This window comes from Neovison vison, chromosome 7 (assembly GCF_020171115.1).
Source record: "Neovison vison isolate M4711 chromosome 7, ASM_NN_V1, whole genome shotgun sequence".
NCBI lineage: Eukaryota > Metazoa > Chordata > Mammalia > Carnivora > Mustelidae > Neogale > Neogale vison.
In genome coordinates this window covers 188,737,740-188,758,700 of record NC_058097.1, presented here as the reverse complement: position 1 = coordinate 188,758,700, position 20,961 = coordinate 188,737,740, and the positions used below count along the sequence as shown (strand labels likewise).

The following is a 20,961-nucleotide window of genomic DNA, read 5'->3' as shown; positions in this document are numbered from 1 at the left end:
TTCATGTCAGCCAGACGTACATTTCCCTCCTTTCCACCCAAAATACACCAGAATTTGAAAAATGAGGCGCTGGATCTGAGAGTGTGAGATAGAGAAGGTGTTCTCTAAACCTTGACTATTCTTGTCAGGCTGAAGTCTCAGGGAGGGATTAGCTCTGGGTGAAGGGGAAGGTTCTGATGGCTCAGCTCAGTGTTGTTAGAGGTTGGCTTTCTACAGAGGGACAAATGGAATTTTGAAACACAAAGTCCTTCCTTCTGGAAGGTCAGCACTCTTGTGAGCCATCCCGGAGCACTGTCACTCTGTGGGGGGCAGGATGGGAAACAGATCTAGTCACCTTGAAATCTGGTTGGAGGACCAGCACAGCCAACCTCCTGGCTATGCTAGGTGGAGGTCAGATGAGGCAGAAGCAAGGCAGGAAAACACACCAGAGGTGATCTGGGATCACACTGGCTCACACCCTGGCTTGACGGGGATCCGCTACCAGACTCTAGGTGGGTAGGTGGGTGGAGGAATTTACAGTTAAGAATTTGCAGTTGTCATCAAGACAAATGACCCTTGGTCTGGTGGGATCCTGGGGGTGGGGTGTGGGGGGACCCTTCCTACCATCCGGTTCTAGGTGGAGAGAGTTTCTTGATGGTCTGAGTCCTGAGTCCCCCAGAGAAGTACAAGGGCCCACATGATCCCCTCCTGGGTGAGTGAGTGATGGCTACCCCGAACACCCACCAGCCGACAACAGTAACAGCATTGTGCAATTATTAAGCACTTGCTGTGTGCCCCACACTGTGCCAAGTACTTACGTGCATCTTACCATCTGACCTTTCACAGCAGCCCCACGAGGTGAGGACCATCTTCTGGACCAGTCAGCGGGCACCCCACATTTCCCAGGCTGCCTGGAGTTTTTAAATCCTCCATGGCTCTGGTGCCAGTCGGGAGTGATGAAGAGGCTACAGCTGGAAATCGGAGATCCAGATAGGCATACAGATGGAAGCTGACTGCCTTTCTGGGCCTCAGAAGATCATCCTTTGGGAAGAGCTGAGGAGCAGCAGGGGGTCGGACCCGCACAACCACCCACTCCTCTGCTGATGAGGAAACAGGCCTCTGTGGTGGCCCAATACAGAGCTGGAATTCTCTGCCCTGATCTCCAGCCCTGGAGCCGCTGATCACGTGGTACTCCGCCTGCTTCCCGGGCTTCTCCATTCCCCTCAGAGAGGCCAGGGGTCTGTTTGTCTTGTCACCAATGAGTCCCTGGGGCCCATGTAGGCCTGGCCTTCAGGAGATGCTCAGTCAATATTTGTGCAAAGAACGAAGCACGGAGGTGCTCAGTTTCCTGGTTCTGGCTGTGACGGCCGATCTTCCCTCCGAAAGGGCAACCGAGGCTGCACATTTCCACCTAGGAGTGCCCGCGGCAATCTGATGGGAAGGGAGTGGGACTGGCCGGGAGACTGTCCCCAGCTAATCTACCTAGTGGTGCCCCCCCCAAGCCACCCCTAAACTCTGCCCAAGAGGCACAACTGGAGCAGGGCAGATGATTCATTTCCACATCTGCGAAGTGAAGGTTGGGGGGAACGGGCTAGGGGTGTGTGTTGGGGGGGTATTGGCCCCGAAAGGTGGATGACTCCCGTTCTGGGTTCTGGAGTCCCTCCGTGGTGCTGGCTGGGTACGGGGTAGAGGACATCTGGGCCCAGGGCCAGGTTGGGGCTCCAGCCGGACTTCCTGGGGGGCACGCAAGCCTGGGTGAGCGCCCTCGGTGGGCGGGCTGGGAGGGTGTGGGAAGAGGTGACGGCGGGCAGCCCTGGTCCTCGCCTGCCCACCTCCTGAGCCGCGGGGTGTGGGTGTGGCTCCCTCGGGGCTGGGGTGCGGCGTGGGGGGGTTGGGATTGGCACGGGAGCCGGCCTACGGAGGGGGCGTCCGGAGCGCAGGAGGCTGGGGCAGCGCAGGGTTGCGCCGGGGAGCGGGAGGGCGTGCGCTGGAGGGGTGGGGAAGAGAAGGGGGCGGGCGGCCGCCGAGGGGCGGGCGGCTTCGGGGGGTGGAGCCCGGACCGCAGCGCCCGCCGCTCGCTCGGCGCTATAGCCGCCGCCGCGGCTCCGGGCTTCGGTCGCAAGGCGGGCGGGCGGGCGGGCGCGCTCGGCGAGTCTCCTGCGGCTGCTACACTCCTCCGGCGCCCGGAGGCTGCGGCGCGCTGGGTCCCGGCCCCTGGCCGGGTGCCCCTCGGGCCCTCGCGCCTCGGTCCCCAGTCCCGCGCCCTGCCCGGGAGAACGCTCTGCGCTGGCCGGGCCGCCCCGGGCTCGCGCCCCCGGGTCATGAAGAGGGGCCCGTGAGGGGCGCGCGGAGGCGGTGGAAGAGGAGGGAGGAGGGAGGCCGAGGAGGAGGGCGCGGAAGGCGGAGGATGCCGCCGCCGATGCCGCCGCCGCCGCCGCCCGCCGGCCCCCGGCGAGCCTGACTCCAGACCTGAGGATGGAGCCGGCGCTGGGCGCTGCAGCGGCTCCCGGTGCGCCCCCCACCAGGTATCGGCCGGGCCCGCCGGGCCCCGGGAGGGCGGGAGCGGACCCTCGCCGCAGCAGCGGGAGGGGCGCGGGCGCGGTGGGAGACGCCCCTCCGCTCGAGGACAGTCGCCGCCGCTGGGGCGGGGAGGGGGGAGGACGGCACCGCGTTGGGCGCAGGGAGGGCTCCCCGGGCGGGTGGCGGGTGAGCGCCGCGACCACCCCGGCTCTCCCCGCCCCCATTCGGCGAGGGCAGCAAACTTGAGAGGCGCGGCGGCCCCGAGGCGGCCCGCTCCTCGCGGCTGCGGAGCGCACTCGGGGGGTGCCCGGGGCTCGCCGTCCCACAGCCTGCCGGGCTCGGGGCTGCTGAGGCTCCTCGAGACCCTGAGATCCCACGCCTGCACCAACTTTCCAAACCAGGGCTGCGCCGGGAGGCAGGAGGCTCCTCTGGGCTTCTGCCCCTGGCTAGGTTCCGAACCCGCACCAGTCACTCTGCGATGAGCGGGATGGATGGTGCAGAGACCCCCCACGGGAAGGTAGAACCGCCCACCCTCCCGCTCTTCTCTGGGTAGGACCCCGGGAGCAGCCCCTCTCAGGCTGCGGGAACCTACTGCTTGCTTTCACAGTAATAGCCCTGAGTAGCCATGGGGGGATGCTAGGGGTTAAAAGGTAAGACCTGAGGATTGCCTTAGGGTGGCACCTTGGCCCGATTTGCCGTGCCACAGGGTGCCCCTCCCCCCATCCCAGGCCTGCGGGTTCCCAGGATTAGGTTCCTTACCTCTGGTGCAGGTTTCCTTCCGATGGACTTAAGCAGGTGGCTCCTAAGAAGGACCCTGGAGACCAGCATCTTTTGGAGGGCTGGTGGGGCAGGGAGCAGAGGGCACTTAGGATTAGGGGCAAGAGGCAGGCCCCCTGGCTGGGAAAGTAGCTGCTCTGGCAAGCCAAAGGAACGATGTATTAAGAGGCAAGCAGGTGGGGGCTAAGGTACCAGGTACCCGCCTTCTGGGCTTTCTGGATCCCTTGTTATGGGGCCGGCTGTCTTAGGCAGAGACCTTACCTGGACAGGCAGTTCCAAGGCTCCAGTCCTCAACAACTGGGGACACTCACAGGCATCACCGTGACCCTGTTTCTTTTTCCAAGTGTTCTCACCGACATGACTCACACATTGGATTCACCAGGGAGGTATCAAGCCTCCAACCTGCTCCCTTACCCTCCCTCCTGGGTCTTCAGGGAGCAGCTAGGGAAAGGAGGGGGCGGATTTGCTCTTGGGCCTTAGCCGCGCCCCCCCCCCCATCCCCAGCCTGGCCCTCCACTGTAGATTTTCATTTCCCTGCTATGTCTCCGTTGGGGGCAGGTGAGCTGTCCTAGGCCATGCCAGGGTGGGGCCAATGGGGAGAAAGTCTCTGCTACAAAGATCCGCCCCTCACCCTGCTGGGGCTTTGAAATCTTGGTCACGACCCCCCCCCTTGGCGCCTATACTTAACACATCCTCCTCATGTCAAAGCAGAACACATTTCCCCCCTAAAATCTAAGTTTCCCTCTTTGCTAAATATTGCAATGCTTTTAGCCAGAGGTTTCCTCCTCTGCACTGGAAGTCAAGCTCCTCTTGCAGACAGCTCTCCTCCTCCGTGGCCTCTCAGCCACCTCTGCTATGTTCAGGCCCTAAGGAGGAAAGCTGCAGATCCCCCTTACCTCTCTGCCCACCCCCCCCCCCAGGGCCCTAATTCCAGAGGAAGGGCAGCGATGCGCCCCTGGTGCTGACGTAAGGGTCATGTTTGCTGGCTGCAGACAACGGAGGTGTACATTTGTGCTCCCCTGAGTCTGCAGAGGGGCCCAGAAGGCAGGTTCTCATGGATCTAGGGGCAACAAGCCTGTACCCCTCTGGGTTCCCCTTGCCCGCGCCCCTGTCTCCTTCCCTTGCCCACTGTGGCTCTCTTTACTTTTCAAACTCACTCTGCATTGGTGCGGGGAGGGAGCATTTGATATTCATAATCTGGTTCAGAGAAGGTCCCGAAGCCCTGAGTCACTGTATGGTTTCCATGGAAACAGACTTGTTCTGAGGACTCGGTGTAGCGCAGCAGTGGTGGGGGAGAAAGGAAACATATAGTAAAATCGGGCTCCACAAGTGTGGCAGGAGTTGGGCCAACTCCCTTTGATAGGGGCAGGGAGAGGCTGGGCAAGGCTCTAGGGACCCTGCAGGAGGGGCTGCTTCTCCCCACCCTCTGGGGTCCCCACCCCAGGAGCTGCTCAGCTTTCCTTGCCACTTTTGGCAGATTGCTGCTGCTCCCATGGGCCTCCTGGTGAGGTGTCCAGGCTCATCGCTGCCGCCATGTGCCTCACTTTCCTCTTCTGTGAAATGGGGAGGAAGGCACATCTACCTTTTTGGGGGCTGTGAAGGTAATCATGGAGCCATGGCAGGTGTTCAGTAAGTGTTATTACTGCTAATTCGGGGGGTTGGAAGGAGCACCGCCTATGTGGTCACCTGCGTCTGTCCTCTTGTGCAGGTGGTCTTGACCTCGGGCAGGGCTGGCCTCTTGCTTCGGAAGAGCTTCCCCCAGCCGCCCCGTCTGGGAACCAGCCATCCATTCCTTCTTCCCACAAAGCATTTATTTAGGTTGCTGCGGGCCCGTCACCGTGCTAGGGAGGCCTGGCTCATGTTCAAACCCCACCTGTCTAGGAGCCTTGTGGGAACAAATTCTCCTAAGTCCAGATGGATGGGCAGCTTTCTGCCTCAGCTTCCTTGGGATCGGGCCAGAGGGAGAGGGACAGGACAGGTCCAGGCTCTGAGGATAGAGAGAAGGGTTTGGGGTGGGGAAGCTCTTCCTGATCCTGGAGATGCCTCTCCCTCCTGATGAAAGAGGGGTCAGGAACTCTGCAGAAAGAAGAGAGACCCTACCCTCCTCCCCCCATGTCCCCAGGTGAGAACTTCGATTGCTGAAGGGTTCCCAGCACACTCCACGAGTCTGGACAGTTCGGAGCTCTAGCCGGAGTCCCCAGCTCATGTGTCATTGCCCAGCCAGCTGGGAGAGGGGCCTGACCCCTTACGCTCTCAGCAGTGTCATCAGAGCCATGGCTTGGGGACATTGTGGGCACTAAGGGATGGCTTATTCTGTCTCCTTCACCAGCCCTTCTCTGCCTGGCCACCCTCCTCTCCCTGGCCTGCAGACAACGCCTCGTCCTATCTGAAGGTGGGCTTCAGCTCCTAGCTCCCTCCCTCACCTCCCATCACTACCAGCTCTCCGAGAGCAGCAGAGATTCCTAGAGATGCTTCCGTCTCCCTCAGCCCTTCCTTCTCTCTTACAGATGGGAAAACCGGTTCAGGTTTGCTCCTAGGACCCACACCCAAGCTAGCGGTGGCTGCTCCCAGCTCCACCCCAGCCCTGGGATGGCTTTCCCTTGCCCCTGGCTTTCCAGGTGGCCCCAGGTGCTGCCCAGCCCACATATCCACCCTCCTGACCCCCAAATAGCAGTTTGCTGCCAAGCTTCCTCCCCCCCCCCCCCCCCCCGCCCCAACCGGTCTCTCCGGACCGCTTTACTGTCCTCATTGGTGTTCACAACACCTTCCAATTTAATATCCTCTACAAATTTCATTAACGGACTGTTTACTCCCTCTCTTAGGATCATTAATGAAGATGTCAGATAAGATCTGACCCAGTGCTGGGTCTGGGCTGCCCTGCCCCCGCTCCCAGAATCTGTCCCGCAGCCCCTTCTGCCTGGGCACGCCTCCTCCACTCGGGACTCTTGGGACCTGCCCCCCCTCCTGCTTCCGGACCCATGACAAGTGCTGAGGGCCAAGTCTGTTTGAATTAATTTTGTAAGATTACTCGAGGCGCTGTATCAAATGCTTTGCTAAAAATCAAGATATATTACCCTGCCTGCATTTCCTTCATCTACCGGTCTTGTAATTCTATCAAGAAAGCTATCAAGTTTGTCAAGCATGATTTGTTCTTTATAAATCCCCACGGTGCCGCGTGGGGGCACAGAGTTCCCGCGTTTTCTAAATGTTTAGAGATTCCCTCTTTGTGTTTGCTCCTTGATTAGAGCTGGAAGGCTGTGAGCTGGGAATTGTGGGGAGGTGCGTCTCTTCCTCTGGGATGGGGAACGGGGCAAAGCTCCTCCCTTCTCCGGGTCTCTGCTGGGGGCAGTGAGTTGAGTGCCCATGGAGTATCTGCGGGCCCCAGCCGGGCTAGTGAGGGTGGGGGATGGACCCAGGGCTCAGGCTCGAGGGCTGGTTGTTTTCCCTCAGGGTTCTGCAGGCAGATGAGGAAGAGAGATAAGTCTGAAGCCAGCATTCGGGAAGTATCATTAACTGAGTGATTGCCTTGGCGCTGTGCTCAGATCTCCTTTAAGCCCCTCCCTTGCCCTGGGAGGTGGGTGTGGGCTCCCTCTAAGCCCCTCCCTTGCCCTGGGAGGTGGGTGTGGGTTCCCTCTCTCGTACCTGGGGGACCTGCCACTCTGGGGAGGGTAAGGCTGTCCAGGACCAAGGTCTGGGTTTCTCACCTGCTGCTGTGTTGCTCCTAACCACTCAAGGCAGTAGTATAGAGTCAGGAGACCCAATTGGAGTGGTTCAGACAGGTGGTTTCAGGGGGTTGGAGGGGGAAGGAGGGGAAGCCTTCAGGAAGAACCTGGGAGAGGTGAGGACCTCACACACCGTGCTCTGTAGCCTGAGTCCAGTTCCCCTGCTAGGCACTTCTGAGCTATGGGAGTGAGTCACTTAACTTCTATGAGCCTCTGTCACCTGTGTCATGGAGCCTGCTGTAGTCCTTAACTCCTGACAGGGTGAGCCACACCAGCATCCATGCACAGGGGCGTCCGTGCAAGCTGCTGTGGGCTGGTGGTCAGTTCTAGGCTTAGGGAGCAGGGAGACCTTATCCTGGTCTTGAGCCCAAACCCTAAATCCCATTCTAGACCATTTGAGGCCAGGTACAAATAAAGATGTTCTTTGGCATCCTCTTGGTTACATAGGATTTGGACGTTCCTGGGCTTTCTGGGCAAGAAACATACTCACGCTTCCCTCTCCTTTCCTAGCCAGACTGCTCTGGCTGCTGTCAGGTGTGATACTGCACCAGCCGTGTCCGCACCCACCACCTCTTCCAGGCTTCGTGATAATCTTCCTTTCTGTCATTCAGCTGGGAGGGAGAGCCCCCTGGGAAGTGGTGAGGTGGCAGAGACTTGATGCCAGTCACGACTGGGGTCCTGTCTGGGTATCTGCTCCCGCAGCTCCCTCCATCCTGCGTGAGAGGCTCAGGTGAGCCTCTCCCATGCCCAGCTCACCTCCCCAGGGGCCAGCTGGGGCGGAGGCTGGAGACTCCAGCACTGGGGTCAGAGGGCCCCCCCTCCCACCCCTCCAACAGCAGCTGCTAATTAGCTCCTGCGGGAGGTTTCCCATCCTTGAAGCTGGGAGGATGGGTCAAAGACCCGGTATCCAGGGGGTGGAGCCTTGGTACTATTCCGTCTCTGGCTGTGGCTGCTGAGAAGGAGGGGGTGGTGGGGTTGGGGGGGTGTAGCGGGGGACAGGAAACCGGGGCCTTTCCGCCCAGTGTCGGGGCAGAAGGGTCCGCCTACCACAAGCCAGGCTGTGGTAGGACCAGCCGGAGGGAACTGGGTCCTTCTGACTCATCCCTCCTCCGTGAGGCGCCGGGCACACCAGGGCCTTGTGCCAGGAGGTCAGTGCCTCTCCCCGCTGCTGGGGAAAACTTTCCTCCAGTCAGGCCAGGACCCCGCCAAGCCGCTGGGCCCACAGCAGGACCGCGGGGCAGTCTCTGTCCCTTGGACAGCAAGTGTCTCCAGCCACACGGGCCATGGCAGCTTTGGGGCAGGAGGCTGCGGCATCTGTTTTAACTTCCTTAAACATTTTCAGGCCATTACAGTTGGTCTGTAGCTTTGAGCGGCCCTTGAAAATCACACTCCTGGTTCTTACTTATTGGGTCCCTGCCCTGGGCCCAGCACTGTGCTTACTTCTTGATGTTTTTTGGCTTTCTGTCTCACAACCCAAGTATTTGGAACATACTGTGCCTGTCTTTCCCATTTCACAGATGAGGACAACTGAGGTCTATGGAGTAAGTTAAGCGCCTCGCTCAAGGTCTCGTAGCTATCAAGCAATAGCAGTGAGGTTCAAACCCAGGGCTGTCCAGCCCCACAGCTAGGGGGCCCAACCACCACCCAGTTATACCTGTGGGTAACTTTTCCAAGGACGCTTGAGGCACCCGTGGGGGTCTCTGATGTCATTATGTGTGGACATCAGAGGGATCTGCTCTGGAGATACCAGAACTCCCAGAGGGCAGCCGAGTGTCTCGCTGCGGGTGGGATTTGGTGGACAGTCACTTTCTGGAACCACGACTGTGAGAACTTGTCCCGCTGAATGTGCCTGAAAGAATTACTGGTTCTGCCTGCGGGATCTGTGGGTAGTTACGGGACCCGAGGACTCTGAAGACTGTATACAAACACCATATTTGTGTTGGGCAAATTCTCGGGAGAAGGTCCGCAGGTCTCACACTGTTTCAACTTGTGTGGGCATCACCCCAAAGAGACGTTACCATTGCCTCCCATCTCCCCTGGGACGGCCCGGACCACAGAGGCTGATTCTGGATCCAATGGGATCTCCTTCCCTGGAAGGTTGCACTGGCTGAATTATGTGCCGGCATACTGCTCACCTTGAAGGATGTTTGGAACACAGCCCCATGAAACTCATCCTCGGGCTTATTAGGTACGAGTTCTTGAGGATGGCAGGCTGTGCTCAGGACTCTCTCTAGCAGACCCCTCCGGAGAAATCTTGTGCTGGATTCAGTACCAGGAATGGCTGGGCATCTCTTGAGCGGATGTTGTAATTCTCATCTCATGGATCCTGTGAAACATGAAGTGACGTATTTCCCTTTTCCCATTGGCAGCCAGGCAGCTCTGACCCAGCTGGGTTGCCTGGAAGTGTCTTGGCTCTTGTATGCTAACCTAGCTTCTGGTTCTTTCAGACTTCATACCCTTGTTTTTCACTTGCCTCATTTCACGACCTCACTTTTTTTTTTTTTTTTAAGGAAGAAAAAAAACCCTTGCTGATTTACATGTTTTAGCCTTAACTAAACAAACATCTCTGGTGGGTCAGCCATGGCTACCGCTAGCTACCGCAGACCCAGGGATTAAGCACTTCCTTTCTGCAGTCTCTCCCAGAGGCTTGTTTGCCAACTCCTTCCTCCCCGTTCTGTGCCCCCTGCCCCTTGCTCCAGTTCCTGGGGCTCCAGAGAGCCCCGGGGCTCCAGGCTACTGGCCCCAGAGGCTGGTTGGAAATCTCATGTTCAGGAACTTTATTCTTTACCCTCCCTATCTCCACAGAGCTCTACAAGCTGTTTTTAGGAAGAAAAAGGCGGGGGGGCATCATTTCCCCAACTCAGGCTTCTGCTCCTCCTGGCAGTCCCTGTCCCCTGGGAGGTCTCCCTCTTTTTCAGCTCCTGACCTGTGTGTCTCAGCAGCACCCGCTGACTGCCATCCTTTGTGGCCTGCCTGAGCAGACAGAGCCCAGTTCTGGCTGGAAGGTAGTGACTTTGACCCTGGCGCCTTGGAGGTGGGGGAGGGGAGAGCCGGCTGGCAGTGCCCTGGGGTACAGAATTGGAGGCACAGTGAGTTGCCAGTGTGATTCCAGTGCCCCACCCCTCCAGGTCTTGCATGGGGCGGCTTTGCTCTCTCCCAGAAAGTTAGTAAACTCAGACAGAACTGAGAGGCTCAGTGTGAACTGCTTTCCTCCCACTGCAGTCTCCTGGCCCCTCCCGCTGGGGCAGCTGGGGTTACCAGAATAGTGGTTGTATATGAATGTATATAAATACTCCCCCTCGCACGCATCCTCTTTTTAAAAACAAGAAGTAGTAACCTACTATTGCACATGTGGTTTCTGGCTCTGGCTTTTTTATCTTGGGCTATGGCCTCGCATTCCGTGTATACAAATCCGTGGAGGCTTCTCTGATATGGTCAGTTGAAAAGAAAACCTTAGGGTAGGGGAGAATACTGCTGTTAAAGGGGTTGAAGCCTCTGCAGTGCTCATGGGTGGGCTTTGGGGGGGGGGTCCACAAACCCTCTGACTGTGTATGTAAAGTTGTGGATACAAAGGAATCTTTCTGGAAAGAGCGACTGTATCTTTCCAAGTGGCCTGTGGCCCCCAAAAGGCAAAAGCCACAGCTCTGGGTTAGATGCGGTTTTACAGAGTAGAAGGGGGACAGGGGTTAACCCAGCAGAGGGTGGAGCCCCTTGGCTCTTAGGCCCCCTGGGGGCTGCCTGGCTGGGGCTTAGGGGATGGGGTCCAGCTGCCAGCCCTGATATGTTTTTTGGAAGATGAACTGGGACTTTCCTGCTCCCAAAGGAGCATCCCCCTGCCAGCAGGGGGGTTCTGACCCTGGAAATGGAGCATGGGGCCTTCCTGGGATCAGAGAACCCTAGTAGTCAGAGCTTGGAGGCCCTTAGCCTGGATCTGTGGAAATACAGAAGCCAGCGAGGGGCCAGGGGATGAGTCCAAGGTCACCCGGCCAGGGGATGCAGAGGTGGTTCCTGCCTGTGATCTTGAGCTCAGTGATCCTTCCCTTGCTAGAGAGGAATGAAACTGGTAAGAGAGGCCCTCTGGATGAAGTGGGGCTGCCCATTGATGCTTGCCTCTTGGTGTGTGGGTGAAGAAGAGAGGATGCACAGAGCAGAGGCCACAACTCGGGTGGGGGTATTATCGCACTTCACGGCATCCTGCAACATCACCTTCCTTGGCTTGAATCCTTACCAGAGGCCCCAGGTAGCACTGGCCGCCAGGAATTCTGAACCCAGCGAAGAACGCTGGGCCAGGAAGCTGTACTACAGGATGTGACCACTAGAGGGCAGCGGGCAAGCCGCTGCGGTGGCCCAGCCGCGGGAAGCTCCGGGGCTGGGAGAGGAGCGGAAGGAAGGGAAGGCACGGAGCAGAGGCCTGCGTGGCAGAGGTCTGGGCACCGCAGCCAGGGAGAATGTCTGTCTAACCGTCAGAGTCCATGAGATCTGTTCTCACGTGCTTACTCGAGACACCGGGCGGACGAGACATTTAATGATGATAATAGCAATGTACATTCATTGAGTACTTACTTTGTGCCGGGCACTGGGTTAATTAGTCCTCACAACAGCCTTGTTAAACGGATCCCCCCTTTTCTGGTGAGAGAACAGAGGCACGGAGAGATTCAGAAACCTGGTCATCAGTGGGGCTCCTGCCAGAGCCCATGTCCTAAGCACGCGGCTGTGCTGCGTTGTATGCCTGGCACTGACTAAATGCTTTAATTCTTTCAATTCTTGCAACTGCTCTATGGTTGTACCCACTCTATGGGTAGGGAAACTGTGGTGCAGAGACTGCTAGTGAATCCAGGTCCACACACCTGCTCAGTGATACCCAGGTGGGTGTGGTTCCGTGGCTTGAGCCCTGAGCTACGAATTCCAGTTTCCCATTGGAGAGCTGTTTTTCACTTCCACCCTGTGCCCTAATCTGAAGGTGGATGGTACAGAAACCTGAGTTTTCCCCTGGGACTTCACTGAATCCCTGGCTTCCAACACAAGTTACAGATTCTGAGCTCCTGTGACTAAGGCTTGCCTGGATTTTGACTACCTAGAGGTGGAGGAAGATCATGCCAAAGGCTGCTCAGAGAGCCCAGGGAGGGGCTGTGGGGCTCGCAGTCTGGCTTGGAGGACAAGGGCATTGAAGAGTTCCTTGCAGTGGACAGAGCTCCCCTGGGAACAGCGGGACCTGGCCCTGGGGCCTCTGGTTTCCAGGGCAGATGCCTCCAGCATACCAAGGAAGCTGGGCTAGTCCTAAGCCCGGCTCCGCCAGGCTGGCAGGAGAGCAGGGGCATTTCTAGGAGGGTCTGACTTTCTTCATCTTCCTGTTCCCATGCCCTTGCTTTGCCCTCCTGGGAGACAGGGGGATGGCCTGAGGCTAAGCCTTTGAACAAATTGCCCTTGCTCAGGCTATACCTTGTGGACCCGAGCCCCACTTTCTTAGGGATTTAGAATGAGATCCTTCATTTACTCCTGATTTATTAGCCAAGGCAGCGGTTTCTCATCTTGGCCTTAAATTTCTCTGGGCTGGGGTGGGAAGAGGTGGTAGGGAGGCTCCCCTTGGTGGGTGAATCCTGGTGGTACCAGAATCTTTGAGTAAAGTGAAATCTCCCCCAGCCTTCTGTTTCCTGTCTTGGTTGGGACCAGAAGGGATTAAATGTAGTGGGTCAAGGAGGAGGATTTGAGCATGGGCTCCAGAGCACACTGCCTGGGCAGGAATTCTGGCTCTGGCCCCTTACTAGGAGTGTGAGCTGGGGAAATTAATCTGTAAAATGGGGATATGAGGACATCAACCACATAGGCTTGGTGTGAGGGTGAGAGGCATTTTTCACTCCCACCCTGTGCCCTAACTTGTGATCCCTTCTGGGATAAACATCGTGAATACCCAGTAAGTGCCTGCTTCCCTCATGTTCTCCCCCATCTATAATGCCTAGAACAGTGCCTGAATCTTGCTGGATAGCTGACAGATCTTTATGAATAAGTACAAAAAGAGTCCATCCCAAAGATGTGTATTAGGACATTGCAACTGTGGACTCTTACTCAAATAACTTAAAAGTATTATCTGTACGATTATTAATGGTATTCCCTACCTGTTCTTTAGAGGCATCTGTCTTGGGACACTTAGGCAGGGATGGGACCGCATTTCGCAGGAGAATCTAATTTAATGCAAGGAGGCAGTTTTCTCTGGGTACCTCAGCGAACCCTGTTGATGGAGTCAGCGTTCTCTGCGGCCCTGTGGTGAGGTGGGGGTGGGATGGGCTGGCGTCAGGGCTGTGGTTTTCTCCCATCCAAGTACTAACCAGGCCCGACCCTGCTTAGCTTCCGAGATCAGACGAGATCGGGCGTGTTCAGGGTGGTATGGCCCTACGTAGACAGGGCTGTGGTTTTCTGTGATCACACTGGAGGTTCCCAAGAGTCTAGGTTGTGTTCTTCCCATAGTTACCGCCACCTGGTGATGTGGTACTCTTCCCTGTAGGTACTGAGCACAGGCTCAAACTTAAAATTGGACTCAGCTGGCCCACTGTCCTCTCAGCTCAGCCTCTGCGCCCCTCCTGGAGGCAGCCAGACTGCTTCAGCTCTGTTTCTTCTCCGCTAAGCTGATGGCAAAGGGGCCAGAGCACTGGCCTAAGAGTCTGATGCAGATGGATTTGAGTCTCTGCTATTCCTTATTTGCTTCTGCACATTTGCTTAGTCTTTGAGCCTCAGTTTCTCCACCTAAACAAGGGAGGACCCTGACCTCCCAGAGGGGGCTGTAAGGAATATTGTGGTGTTTGGTTGGCTGAGCCAGGCAGCAGGGCAGGTTTGGGAGCTGAGGATCTACGAACCCCTCCCTGAAAGGAGCTGTGCCAAATAGCGGGATGTGGGAAGAATATTCACAAAGCACAAGTTCACCCCCTCCCTACCCCCGGCCATGAACGTTGATCCCCAAGACTTTGATCAACAAGACCAGACAGCAAAGGAAAGGATCTCTAAGTGTCACATTACAGATCATCTGTACCCTTGCAATGCCCGGTCTCTCTCTGGCTGATTTATACATCGGCTGGGGACATCAGCTGGATGAAGGCCAGGTGTGTGTAAGCTGGAGAAACAAGGTCAGGTCTCCTCAGAGGGAAAGTGTGGGCTCTGGGGAACCTGTGAGATGTGTGTTAAACCAGGCACGTGAGCTCAGGCAGGTCACCCCACTCTCTCTGTCTCAGCTTCCTCGCCTGTGAAATGGAGCTAATCCTGGCTTCCCCGTGATGCTCCCGTGCGGAATGAAATGCACGAATGCAGGTAAAGGGCTTAGGAAGTATTCGACGGATGCTAACTGAAATAATGCCACAGTCTTGGGTTTGTACTTAGAATCCGCCAACAGCATCCAGGTCGGGAACGCTCCCTGGTCCACTTACGTTTTGAGTTTTAGGTAGCTGTTCCCGTCTCCGGTGTGGTTGGAAGAAGAACCTCCCTCCTTGGCTGTCCCTTCTGCGCGGTTCTCGGTGTCTGGGCTGTCCGGACGGAGCTGTTATTTCCACGTGGAGGTCTGGGGTGAGCACCCCCTGCCTTGGTGATTTCTACCAAACCCCTCTTGGGGAGTCACTGAAAAAGTCAAATTTTGAAGGGTCGGGCTGTTCTGTTGATTTAAAACACGGAACCAGTCAGGACTGTGCTCCGGCCTAGTTTTCTGGAATAACCTTGACTTTGATGCTGTTTCATACACGGTTCGGTGCTGAGTACTGTGTCTGGTCACCAGAGCCGAACACAGCTAGGGAGGCCCCAGGTTATTTGTGGTCAGTGGAATTCTTTGCAACTCCCCTGCACGGTGGATGTGAGGGGTCCTCCCCGGGGTGATTGCCTGTGTAGGATTCCCACTCTTGGTTAGCTGAGGGTGTAAGCTTGCCAGCTCCCTGTTCACTGGGTCCTGGTGTGAGGGACTTGGACCTGCCAGGAAGGGATGGGTAAGGGGTGGGGGAGGTGGATAGAAGGCTCAGGAGTCAGGAGGCCAGATCCCAGGGGATAAAATGTGTCCCTGGCATAGCTGGAGCCCTAAATCAGTGACAGATCTGGGAGAGCAGCTGGGGCCCTTGTCGCCCAGCACTGGGGGGCAGTCTGTGGGGCACAGGGTGTAAGAGAGAAGGGGTGGGGGAAGGGCGATGTTGACAGACCAACCCTCCCCACTTCCCTCCTCACCTGGAACCTTTCCCCTCCCTCTCTCTCTACAGTCTGTTGGCCACAGGGCTGCTGCACAGGTTGGGACTGCCGGCTAGGCCAGGAGACCTGGCAGCTGCGGACTCTATAGCTTGGAGCAGCCCTTCTTTGGTGAGTCGGGGAGCCCGTCTGTATTCGCTCTGGGAACAGCCCCAGCCTTCCCTTGGGGCCTGGTAGCTGAGCCAGCCTCTCTACGGGGCAACTTGCGATGCTCCGACTGGCCCCTTGCTCTGGACATTTGGCATGTCCTTCATTTTCCCTGCTCTCCTGGCTGCGCCCCCCCCCCCCCCGGCCAGGGCCCACCCTTGCTTTCTCTCCATTCTTTGAGATGCCCATTTTCTTCCACCCTGTCCTCTTCTCTCCATCCTGCCTGGTTCTCTGGCGCCATTGCTGGGTCCCAGTGGGGTCTCTGAGCGCCCCCTGTGGTCAGAGGGCTGAGAGCCTAATGGTGGAGGCCCTTGAGGACTGGCTGGGGTGGGGGGTCCCTGAGGAGCCCGTTCAACCTGCTGTCAGTGGGGGTCATCTGCCCCATGCCTGGACCTCTTGCCCCAGTGGCCAGGAGCAAACCTGGAGGGTGCTGGGGCCTGGGAAAGGATGCTTTGCGGCAGCCCCTGGACCTTTCTCTGGGCCGGTTGACTCTCATTGGCCCTGGGAGTCCCAGGGGTCCTCATCTGGGTACACTGGGCACCGGCAAACCTAAGCTGGGAGGTGGGCTTGACGAGTTGTCCCCCTCTCCTGGCCCAGTGGGTACAGGTGAACAGATCCTCGTGGTGTGCCTCTAACATAAGCACTTTTTTCCTTCTAGGGGTGGTGGTGGGGGGATGGAGGAAAGATGACCACATGGGGAGCCCGGTGCTTGCTTGTGGGGGTGAGAGATGTAGGTGGGCCCCAGAGGAGCTGGTAGGGGTGACAGGAAGTGGCAGGGGAATGGCTAGAAGCAGGGCCTGGTGGGCCGCTGAGTGTGTGAGCTGGGGAATATAGCTTCTTGCACAGTGGGGCCCACTGAGGAACTCCAGGTTGACGGTGGGAGTCCCCTGCAGCATTCGTTAAACTCTGCATGTGGGAAGTCAATTTGTTCGGTCCCCAGAAGCTCCCAAGATTCCCTAGAGAATGTAAAAATCTAGTCTAGAAGCGGCTCAGTCCTTAGGCGCATGCGTGAGCATCTGGCAGGGAATCGCGTAGGTCTGGGGACCCTATGGAAACCAGCCTGTCCAAAAGAGCAGGCCAGGGCCCCTGGTCTGGTGATGCACCTGGCACAGCCAGCTCCCTGACGGACGCCCACCTTTGCCCGCAGACCTCGCATGGTGGAGAAGCAGCCCCATGAAGGTGCCCAGCCATGCAATGTTCCTGGAAGGCCGTCCTCCTCCTTGCCCTGGCCTCAATCGCCATTCAGTACACGGCCATCCGCACCTTCACCGCCAAGTCCTTCCACACCTGCCCGGGGCTGGCGGAGGCGGGGCTGGCCGAGCGGCTGTGCGAGGAGGGCCCCACCTTCGCCTACAACCTCTCCCGCAAGACCCACATCCTCATCCTGGCCACCACGCGCAGCGGCTCCTCCTTCGTGGGCCAGCTATTCAACCAGCACCTGGACGTCTTCTACCTGTTCGAGCCCCTCTACCACGTCCAGAACACGCTCATCCCCCGCTTCACCCAGGGCAAGAGCCCCGCGGACCGGCGCGTCATGCTGGGCGCCAGCCGCGACCTCCTGAGGAGCCTCTATGACTGTGACCTCTACTTCCTGGAGAACTACATCAAGCCGCCGCCCGTCAACCACACCACCGACAGGATCTTCCGCCGCGGGGCCAGCAGGGTGCTGTGCTCCCGCCCCGTGTGTGACCCCCCCGGGTCCCCCGACCTGGTGCTGGAGGAGGGGGACTGCGTGCGCAAGTGCGGCCTGTTGAACTTGACGGTGGCCGCCGAGGCCTGTCGTGAGCGCAGCCACGTGGCCATCAAGACGGTGCGGGTGCCCGAGGTGAACGACCTTCGGGCCCTGGTTGAAGACCCCCGGTTAAACCTCAAGGTCATCCAGCTGGTCCGAGACCCGCGTGGCATCCTGGCCTCCCGCAGCGAGACATTCCGCGACACTTACCGCCTCTGGCGGCTCTGGTATGGCACGGGGAGGAAGCCCTACAACCTGGATGTGACGCAGCTGACCACGGTGTGCGAGGACTTCTCCAACTCTGTGTCCACTGGCCTCATGCGGCCCCCGTGGCTCAAGGGCAAGTACATGTTGGTGCGCTACGAGGACCTGGCCAGGAACCCCATGAAGAAGACCGAGGAGATCTACGGTTTCCTGGGGATCCCCCTGGACAGCCATGTGGCCCGCTGGATCCAGAATAACACGCGGGGCGACCCCACCTTGGGCAAGCACAAATACGGCACCGTCCGAAACTCGGCGGCCACGGCCGAGAAGTGGCGCTTCCGCCTCTCCTACGACATTGTGGCCTTTGCCCAGAACGCCTGCCAGCGGGTGCTGGCGCAGCTGGGCTACAAGATGGCCATGTCGGAGGAGGAGCTCAAGAACCCCTCCGTCAGTCTGGTGGAGGAGCGGGACTTCCGCCCTTTCTCGTGACGAGGGCTGCGTGGGCGGGGGTGAGGGGCACATGGTGTCGGTTTTGATAAAATGGACCGTTTTTAACTGTTGCCTTATTTCCCCCTCCCTCTCCCGCCCGGTCTTTGTGTCCTTCCCACCGCCCCACCCCCACCCCAACAGGCCCCGCCCACCCTCCACTCCTTCTGCCTCTTTTTGTCTCTGAAATTTGCACTATGTCTTGGACAGGAATCACTGGGGCAGAGGGGGCGTGAAGCGGGGTAGAGCCCCCAGCCCACCCCCATTCAGACACATGGCTGTTGGGTCTCCGCGTGGATGGTGACAATGTTTACAAGCACCACACTCACACATTCACATACGCACACATGCACACACACGGGCGCCCACGAGGAGAGATACCCCCAAACCGCGGAACTTCTGCAGCATTTCCAGTGGCCCAGTAGTTGGGGTCTGGTAGTTTTGCACTGTCTTACTTCCACAAGGTAAGAGGGTAAAAACAAAAAGGCCACCTCTCTCTAATTTATGAATGGTGTCTAATCCCTCCCCATCCTGCTTCTGCCCCCAGTGCCCACTGCCCCCCCCAGCAGAGAACAGTCTGCACCCACTCCCCCTCCCCAGCCTGCCCTTGCCTGCCCCTGAGCAGGTTTTTACTGTGAGGTGAATGTGGACCTTGTTTATTTTTTCCAGTCTGTGGCGATGCTGTCTGTCTGTCTGTCTGAGTCTTGTGGCTGCCCCTGGACCAGTGACGGCTGATAAATCTTATGGGTTTCTGATTGATCTCGGGGTCCATCTGTAATATTTCTTTGTGCCAAAAGAAAAAAAAAAAGTGGATCAGTTTGCTAAATGAACGTTGAAATGCTTTATCTGTGTTTTCTGTAAATAAAAGAGTGCAATAATATCTAGGCGTGACTGTGGGACATTCTGAAGGGGTGGCCTGGTGGGGCCAAGCGGTTTTGGTTTGGGGGATGAGAGAAGGAGGTGGAGGCGGGGGTTCAGCGGCCAGTCTCTGGCTTTCAGAACTAGTGACACTCAATCCCTGTCAACACTGAGCTCAGTGGTTCATTTGCACTCAGTTGGTGGAGACCAGGCCCCTTAGAGCCAGGGGTGATGTTCAGAATATGTAACAAGTGGCGTTGGCTTGCTGACATGATGTCCAGAGGTCGGGGTGAAGTCCTGGTGGGCCCTTCCTGTGCCAGGTGTTGCCCCTTTCATTGCTGGGTCTGGGGCTTGGATGGCTGGGAAGGGGGCCCATTCCCGGGGTGGGGTGGCTCAGGGCAGTGGCTGCTGGTCAGCTGGCCTGGAGGTATTTCCGTGTTGTTACCACTAGTGCAGGTGGGATATCAGCTGTTGCGTACTTCCCTTCCCATCCTTGGCAGTGTAGCAGCTTCCTCCAAGGGAGCAACTTCCCCGGCTATTTCAGAAAAACAGCTGGCCCTGGGAGTAGAGGTCACAGCCTGTTGTCCTGGGACAATGAGAGTCCCTCGGATCAAGCAGTCCCAGGGGTCCTGGGCTTCCTGAGGAAACTCACTCCTGGGCTATAGTCTATGAGTCAGGAGGATATGGATTTAGTGGCCATAGCAGATAGCTCAGATAAAAGTTTCATCGAGACAGGCTATGTTGTTTCCTCCTCGTTTAACAGCGTGTGCTGGCTTAAGCTGGGTTCGGTGGCCCTGGGGTTGTGTGTCCAGACAAGAGGGGCCCAGACTCTTTCCATCTTGTTGCTATTCCATTATTCTGAGGTGTTGCCTTTGCCTATGTTGTCCAAGATGGCTCACTAGGCAATGGGAAGGAGGAAAACGAAGGAGGGCACAGCTCTGCTATTTGTGATAGATGTCATTTCCACTCAAGTCTCATTGGCTAGGACCCGGTCAGCAGGACTGCACGTAACCCCAAGGGAGGCTGGGAAATGTAGTCCACTATCTGGGTGGCCATGACTTCTCAGGGGGCCCCATGAGTCAAAGGCTTATCTCCCTGGACTTAAGATTTCCTCTCTGCAAAAGGGAGTCAGTGTGATTTACACCCCTGTGCATCAACTACAGTTTGGAAAGGTCTGTCAGGACTGGTGGGCGGGGCCTGGTGCCCTCTTCTCCCCCCCTGGTTCACCCCTCTTCTTCTCCAACCTGTGGTGAGTGAGGCAACCTATAAATTCGTTTCCTGGCATCAGTGCTCAGGGATCGCTCCCTCAGCTCCCCCCCGCCGGCTGCTCCCCTGGAGAAGACTTCCAGTGGAGGTCACAGCAGGTCGGTTCTTCCCCTGTTAACAGAAAATGGTACTGTGGTGCTTCTTTCCCAGGGAGGTCTCTGCTCTTTACTTGCCCACTGCCCTGTCTTGGACCGTCCTGGAGATGGGACGCTTCTCTCCTCCGGGTGGGTGGCTTCGTGGTGGAACTGGGAGACACTGGAGCTATTGGCCCCCTAACTGCCATGACAGATGGCGTTAATGACATAGACTGGGGCCTTAGAGTCAACTCCTGTTCAGGGATAGGATCACTCATTCACGTATTTCTGACCCTGGGGTTATGGATACTCCTTCAAGAAAGACTGTCTCGTGGGAGGCAAACAGATAAAAAGATGGGTACAGCACTGGTGAGGCACATGCCCCCAGGTGTGTGCCAAACAGACAGGGCTGGGTCCCGTAGGAATTTGGTCCTAGAAACCACAAGGCCACTGTAATAAGGCACAGGCTTTTTCCTAGGCCTCACGGTGTCATTTGACGTGTGTTTTGGTCTTAGAGGCTTAGAGAAGTCAGGGAGGGCTTCTTTGAGGTGGTGCTGCCTGAAACCAGTCTTGGAGAGGCAGGCACTGGCCCTACCCTGGGTGTGGGAAAATCACCTTCTCCTGAGAGGGGAGCAGGTGCCAAGGCACAGAGGTGAGAAAGTGTAAGGCATTTATAGCTGCGGGGGCTGCGGGCAGGAACAGGGGTGGGGGGAGACCGTGTTCCACATTCTGTTCTCAGCTGCTCAAGCTCGGAAAGTCCCATTTTATTGGCTCATCCAGGGCAGATCTGCCTTCAAGGGCTTTATTTGTGATGATCAGCTACACTAGGACCAAACTCCTACCAGACCCCAAGACTCCCGTCCTCTTGGAGGCTCTGTGTGTCTTGGCTCCCCGACCCGCAGCTTTACCCACACGTGCTGTTCTCGACTCTTCACTCTTTCTCCGTCCTCTTCTTTCAATTCCTTGAACATGCCGAGAGACTGTTGTG

General features: G+C 57.5%; 1 protein-coding gene across 4 annotated transcripts; it reads left to right on the top strand.

Annotated features, from left to right (window-relative positions):
• The first annotated feature begins 2,415 nt into the window (after positions 1-2,415).
• CHST1 (carbohydrate sulfotransferase 1) lies at positions 2,416-18,655 on the top strand. Of its 4 annotated transcripts, none has more exons than XM_044259148.1 (4): positions 2,416-2,504; positions 14,425-14,546; positions 15,221-15,317; positions 16,501-18,655. In XM_044259148.1, the coding sequence occupies exon 4, from the start codon at positions 16,543-16,545 to the stop codon at positions 17,776-17,778; it is 1,236 nt and encodes a 411-aa protein (XP_044115083.1). In that variant the 5' UTR covers positions 2,416-2,504; positions 14,425-14,546; positions 15,221-15,317; positions 16,501-16,542; the 3' UTR covers positions 17,779-18,655. The 4 variants fall into 4 exon arrangements, with proteins under 4 accessions (XP_044115083.1, XP_044115081.1, XP_044115082.1 ...); XM_044259146.1 differs by having other exon boundaries at positions 14,219-14,546; XM_044259147.1 differs by lacking the exon at positions 2,416-2,504 and adding an exon at positions 8,254-10,003 and having other exon boundaries at positions 14,219-14,546.
• The last annotated feature ends 2,306 nt before the right edge of the window (positions 18,656-20,961 follow it).

What these genes read in the sequence shown, in the direction of transcription:
- CHST1 (XM_044259148.1), top strand. Translation starts at nt 16,543, where the DNA reads ATGCAATGTTCCTGGAAGGCCGTCCTCCTCCTTGCCCTGGCCTCAATC.